The sequence below is a fragment of the Porites lutea genome, chromosome 9, assembly GCF_958299795.1.
Source record: "Porites lutea chromosome 9, jaPorLute2.1, whole genome shotgun sequence".
Lineage (NCBI taxonomy): Eukaryota > Metazoa > Cnidaria > Anthozoa > Scleractinia > Poritidae > Porites > Porites lutea.
Window position 1 is genome coordinate 31,009,074 of NC_133209.1, and position 7,234 is coordinate 31,016,307.

A 7,234-nucleotide genomic window follows, 5' to 3' on the forward strand; every position below is an offset into this window, starting at 1 on the left:
TTCTTGTTAAGCCCGGGCTTAATAGCTTAAAGGAATCTGCTATAGGAATGGACAACCTCGTCCCCAGGGCTTTTCCCTCAAAAAAATGGGTGGGAAAAGCCCTGGGGACGAGGTTGAGGAATGGAAATACAGAAAAATCCTCAATCAAGCACGTGCATAACGCTTTGGTCGCGCTACTGAAATGTTTAATCTGTTTAGATGCTAGTAATAACACGACTTACATACAAGAGAAATGTCAAAAAAGGGCGATTTTGCCAGCTTGTCAGTGATTACGTAACATGTTTATTACTAATCCTTTCGGGGATTGTAAGACAATGTGTTTTGTCCAATTCAAACTCATGCTTTCAGACACGACATTTCTTTGCTGCCTCTATTTAACTACTGATAAATTAATGAACAGTGTAGTTACTCTTAAGCAAAAAAAAAACAAACAAACAAATGAAAAAGTACCTGATAAAAAAAAAATAGGAGAGGATGGGACCGAGTACTTACCTTGTCTGTATCCATGTATCACTGATTACATGAGCCGACTTAGGTCCAGTAATTTGCCGTGCGTTATTGACGCTGTGATGATTCTCACAAGAAAAAGGGCCGCTTCGCCGTCAAAATCATTTATTTTTCAAGACTAACAGCAATATCTAAGGTTTTCCAGCTCCATTCAGGTGGCCGATCAATTGTTTTGGGAAGCAAAAAAAAAAGTTCCAGACGCTATAATCGGTAAGCTGTGTCCTGATTCACAAAGAACACACTTTCCATCTGATATAGAGCTTTTTCGCATGCCGCGGGTCAAAAGACGAGCTCGCCTATCATCATCAATAAAGAATCTGATTTCTAAGCTTAAAAGACCCTTAAAAAGCAACTAAATCCAAGTGACATTTTTGGCGACAACATAGTTGTAGAGAACGTGAGGATTTCTTTTCTTTCATGGACAATAAAGCCTAGACCACTGGCTGGGCATAAAATAATTTCACACTGAAATGCATAATCTACAAGACGCTTTTTAATTTGCTATTATATGAATAAAAGTTTGCATTGCTGGTCAAAACTAGTCTAGAAATAGACTAAGAACACGGCGGCTTCCGTCGCTTCCGATATTTCAGCAATAGTCTTTTGAATAACATTCACTGCTGTTTTATATAGCCGCCACTCAGTTAAGAATTCTAAGTAATTATTACGGTCTCTACAAATAGTGTTATGGAAAATTATCTGCGTCGATTAAAGGTTAGCACTCCGATTGTTTTAGAATAGCTGCGTAGTACGCTCAAATTAAACGTGAAAACAGATTTACAATTTTTCAGCATTAACTTGAAAATTGTTTTGGCACAAAGTGATTTGTCTATTATCAAATTTAAGACTATTTTTTGCCTGACGTCGTTGGCTTTTAGCTGTTATTTAGCACGCCGCTTTTCAGAATAGTCCGGCTATAATCCAATATTCCCGCTTTCAGTTTTCTAATTTGCTGAATCACTTAACATTTTTATGGGGTTGCCGCACTTTATTTTAGAGAAAATCCTTAATGGTTAGAGTCGATCAAAGCTTAAATTACCCAACGTCAACAAAGCCCCATCCCACACATAAAATTTGCTAAATTCATCTCGGAAAACTTCACTGTTAAAATGCTTTGTCCAATTTTTCCGCGCGTGGAATTAATCATGTACAACAGTTGTAATGATCTGTCGGGATTCGTCGGTTGCAAAGAAAAACTTAAACGGATCTCTTAAAAATCTTTTATAGCAGATCGAGAGCCCAAGTGTATCAGCTTTAGAAACAGTCAAAGAGACAGAGAGAGGACAAAAATAAACGCGTGCAAATTTTCCAACGTTATCAAGTTTCGCTAAATAAGAAACTCAGTACTGCTTTTATCATTCGGTCTTCAGATCCTTGCTCAGGATGAGAAGATAGTGATAAAAGCTATATAGTTCCTATTGAACAGTAGTCAATACCCTTGAAAACGATGTTCCTCTTATTTTATTCCGTTTGCAAGCAAATTGTTTTTAGTGCAACATCCAGCGGGCCGGAAACTTGATGTTGAAAAATGGGTGCCGGTCGATAATTTTTTAGTCCAATTCTAGCACGAAATTTCTGCAATCAACAATACAATTACATTGATGAGCACGAGACTAAATCGAAAAACAAGTTTTGGTGCACTTTTTATAAGACAATAACTTTCAACCGTTGAACTGTGAGCGTTTTACAAAATGCTTTCTAGATCATGATGTTTAGCTTTGATGGAATAAAAAGAGATTACAACTTTGCTGGAGTTGGGGTTAACCGACTGGAAAACTTATTATTTAAGCTTATGTAAGTTATTATGTAAAGCTTTTTGTTTGAGAACAAGAGCACAGAAAAGAATTCTGCGGCACTACTTTTACTTCGAGAAGATATAGTTATGATAACGTTGGACAGCGAGAGGTCTAGCTAGCTAGCTAGAGGCATGCTTTTTACAAAATTTCTACCCTGCGGGGGGAAAGGAAATTGTTTGGGTTATGTTTAAACTTCAGGCTAAAATAACAGCCTTTGCCTAATTTTGGCTTGATTTAAAAGGATATTTGAAAAACTGATCTCATCAGTGGTGCAAGAAATCGGGACTCCGTCCTAAGCTGTCCAGGGGACATGAATCGTGGAAAAGTAAAGACTTCCATGTGCTATAATTAATTGTTAAAAAGCAATTAATTTTTGGGCCTGCGCATTGTTAAAATATGGTATTCAAAAAGGCGTCTTCCTTCCATTCAGTAAAATAAAGATTCGTTAACGATCTAAAACAAGCAGTTAATGAACCTTCGGTCTCTTTCTCAGAGTTCAAGGTTTCCGAAAGTTTGAGGAAGAGACCGAGTCTCTTTTGGTAAAAATTACAAATTTTTTTACCACTCTCACATGACAATGAATTAAAGCTTTCACACTCTTCGCCGCCTAGATGTTCCGTATTGCGTCGTTCACTATCCGACCCAAAATTCAGACTGGCTCGTTTGCTATCGGTCGGCCGAATTAAAAAAAAAGATCAGTTTTTGCTCCGTGAGACCCAAGTCGTACAAAAATCAAGTGTAAGATATCAGTTTAGACACATAAATGCCAGGATATGTTCGCAAACTTCGCGTGTAATGATAAAGATAATGATTTTCATTTAAACAGAACGCTGTTTGCTTTCGTGGGTATATTTACTAATGTCACAGAGACAGTGTACTCTTGGATTAATTAAAATAATCCTTATTGAAGATTTTTTCATTTATATTTATTTTCTTTATTTGAAAGAACGGGTTCGTCAGTCGGGCTTGCTTTATTGGAAGTTACAAAACAAGTTGCGTTGTTTTTACTACGTGGTCATGGCTATGGGCGATGAACGCCATAATGCTATACAAAGCTAAGCCTTCATTTGACTTATTCTCTTCGTTAGATCGCCTATCTCAAACAGATAAATTAAACTTATAGTCCACCGGTAATTTTGTTGAGAAGATACAAGAAAATGGTATCAAAAATATCAACAGCTTACGATGAAAGCAAGACCAAAAAAATATCAAACGCCTATTCGTTATTATACATGGATTTCGCCCGTTATTTAGCACTGTTTAGTCGACTTGTAGTTAAACAAATTCTCGTTGGTCTTGACATATGCTTACTTGTTCATGCGAGCTTATATGCAAATTCTCTATTTTTCGCTAACACCAATGAGGCAGGTGTACATATCCGGCACAGAATATATAAGTTGACTCTCAGGTAATCCATTCGTTAAAACTATCAAGCTAAAAAAATCATTTAACGTTTCGTTTTCCATGTAAGCCTACATAATGCATGCACGGGGAAAAGTGATCGTAGCGCCGTTTTTTTACACACAAAAATTTAATAAACTTAAAAAATTAAAATTTTCAAGCAAATTGAATTGCTAAAAACCTTCTTGTGAACTTATTCAATGCTCAATTCTAGCATCGTTGAATAATCTGAGCCATTCAGAGAGGATCAGGTTCATTCAGACGTTTCGCGAACGCTTGAAAGCGATTTCTGCGGCGAGGTTAATAAACACTTTCTCGTCGCTAACGTTTGCACGCTTGTTTTCTCTTTTTTCTGGGGCAACAATGGAACAGTAATACTGATTTCATCTTCAGATCCAAGTCGACGTTCATCAGCGGCGTTTTCATTTACTTTTTTCTGTTCAAAATCGTTCAAAACCGATAAAATTTCTCCCAGGCTATACAGCGGAGTTTTTTCGAAATCCTCGGCTTGATTGCTCGAATCGTCTTGTGTTGCAAAGTCCCTTGCACTCGATAGTCGGCGTCTTAGCGGAGATTCGTCGGTATTAAGAATCGAAAGAAATTCTCCGAGGTCGTAAAGAGAGACGTTTCCACCCGAATCCTGACGCGGCGAGAGTCCAGGTCGCGGAGATGCTGGGTTTTGGTTTGGCGAGTTTGCGTCCGGCGTTTCTTGCTCTGGTTGAAATGACTCTGGTTCACTTTCACTGGATTTAGTCGAAGCTGATGAAACACTTGATAACCTTCTTCTCAAAGGCGATTCGTCCGCGTTTAATAAATCTAGAAACTCGCGTAAGTCGTACACAGAGCTTCTTTTGGTTTCCGGCGACTTGGCCTCTACCTTAGCAGGAACAGGAAGAAAAACATCGTCAGTTTCGAGGTCGAGACTTCTGTTCCATTCGTCCGTTACATGGATGCTAATCCCGCTTTGCGATATGTTAGAAAATTTCCTTCTAAACGCAGGCAGAAGCTGATGGTTTGGCGTGTTCTTTTGCGAGGCATATAGAGAAAGGAACTCTTTAAGATCATATAAGGACATCTGACGAGGACTTGTGTTATGGTTGACCTCCACGCCCTTAGAATCTGTTTGTTGAACACCAGACGATGGTGAATCGCTAGAATAACCACTGCTGACGCTAGCACCAGGGCTCGAAGGAGAGGAGTTCACTAACAATGGCCCTGTTTTATCTTCGTGGGAGTTTTCAGGGTGGGTAGAACTTTGGTGCTCCGGTTCTTTTGAGCTAGCCTCCCGATGAAAATAAGCTAAAATCTCTGGCAAATTGTGAGTCGATTCGCGTTTTGCCTCATGTTCTTGTTGCATTATGCTCAGCATTTCCCGTAAGTCATACACTGACTCCCTTTTGTATTTGTTTCCATTGTCGACTCCACTTGCACCCAAAGATTTTGAGTTAGTTTTTTCAGTTTGATCCTCTGCCGAACTTATGACTCGAACAAGAGGAGGCACCCCAGATGTCATCGCTAGATATTCAGCGAGGTCGTACACTGACAGACTCCTCGCCTCTCTGCCATCTCGGTCGGTTTCGGTTACGTTCAATTCTCGATTGTCAGATTTGGCATTATCTCCTTGCGAGGAAGAATAGCTCTGTCCTGATTGAGGACGCGATATCCCTCCAGACTGTGGGAGAGATAAGAACTCCATAAGATCGTATGTGGAAGATCGACGTGCTTCAGTGGGCTTGGTAAAAGAGAGTAGCTGTTTTGAATTGAGCGGAGAAAATACGATTTGCGGTGAAGTTGATCTGCTTGAGTTTTCACTCGTTGACAGAGAGTTGGAATCCACAGCGTTTCCAAGTGATAAAAATTCCTTTAAATCGTATACAGATCCTTTTCTTGCGTCATCGACATGACGCTGTCCCATTTCTTGTTTAGGAGACAGAAAAACCGGCGATGTAGTGTTTTCTGGTGTTTTGATTTCTCTTGCTTTATTTCCTGATTGCTTCTTCATTTCCTTTTCAGTTGACGTCTCGCCTGCAGCTACTGTTAACTTTAGAAACTCTTTTAAATCGTAAACAGAAGCGTTTCTAGATTGACTACTTCTCCTACTTTGAGCATGTTCAACTTCAGGCGACAAAGAAGTTGACGAAGACTGGTGCTTGACATCATCTTTCTGAAGTAAGCCTAGAATTTGCTGTAAATCGTACAGCGATGCCCTCTTCTCTTTGTTTTGCGATGCTTGTAAGCGAGGTGATGCAACAATGGAAAATGTGGGTGTGCGGTCACCAGCCGTGGTTTCAGCTTGGGGGCAACTTTTTCCTTCAATTTTAAGCTTCACGGTTTCTTCGACCAAGTTTTGTTTCCTAGGCAGGGAAATAGAAGGCCTTCTTCGATCTACAAACTGTTTAACTGCTTCTGTGATGTCGTTCAGGGACCTTCTGCCTTTTTCTTTGCGTTCGTTATTAGCAGATTCACTGCAAACAGGCGAATTAGGGGTGCTTAGCGGTTGGTAACTTGACTTGCCTTCCGTTTGGGAGCGAACGGGTTTTTTGCGTTTTGTCCTCTTTTCGTTTGATTTCAGGGTGCTTTGTAAATGGCTGAGTACAGAGCCGTCAATGTCATGAATAGAGAGGCGAGCTTGTGGTCGATGCCAGTAACTATCAGCCGACAGAGCAGTGGAAGGGGATGTAACGTTGTCATCATTGACGTTTCCACTTGCACGAGATTTCAAATTGATCTTTCGGTAACATAGTTCAGGTGAAGATTTTGCCAGTCTGCGTGACCTCGATAATTTCGCCGCTGAGTCTTTTATAACCGAGGCGCTTCCCCTGCGACTTGTTAGCGAGTCTTTCGATGGAGCCAGGGCCTCATAATTATCTCTTGATCTTTCCTTCGGCTTAAAAAGACTCGCTTTTCCATGGTGGTATGACCAATCTACACTGTCGAACACGTTTGTGTCCATCTCGTCCGTTTCCTTGACAGCTACCGACGATATTAATTTCTTCTCGTCTTCGGGCTTTTCAGTCTTGTGTTTTCTTAACTGTTTTGCGCTTTGCCTCCGTAAAACGTCCATTTTAGGGGAAAATTTCAAATTTGTTCCTTGTGTTGACATCTGTGTCTTGTTTTCGCCTGGTGCGTTCGCAAAAACCTGTGCAGTTGACGACGCAGATCGAAGCGAATCAAGGCGAACGATTGGAGGTAATCTGACTAGACCGTGTTGGTCTCGTCCGACACCACTGGAAATTCGTTTCGAATTTTCGCCATCGATTTCAACCGCATTTTCTCCGGTTATCGGCGGAAGTTTCACGTATGACTCACCAAACGCATTAGCCATTGAAAATAGTGTTTCCAAGCGTAATTGCGAACAACAAAATGGTTTCAGTTGTTAAACAACGAGGTTGGTCTCATCCCAAACGTGTCGTGTACTCGGCCTTATTACCGTGTTCAACGCTCAAGTGAAAGAAATCCTACCGACCATAAAGCTAGCAATTAAATATCAAAAATACACAAAACACGCGCGAATGACGCATACTGATCAA

General features: G+C 40.4%; 1 protein-coding gene across 1 annotated transcript; it reads right to left on the minus strand.

The window, feature by feature from the left end:
• Positions 1-3,058: 3,058 nt before the first annotated feature.
• Positions 3,059-7,234, minus strand: LOC140948126 (uncharacterized). The gene has a single exon (XM_073397353.1). It carries the CDS (start codon positions 7,027-7,029, stop codon positions 3,958-3,960), a length of 3,072 nt encoding a protein of 1,023 aa, XP_073253454.1. The 5' UTR covers positions 7,030-7,234; the 3' UTR covers positions 3,059-3,957.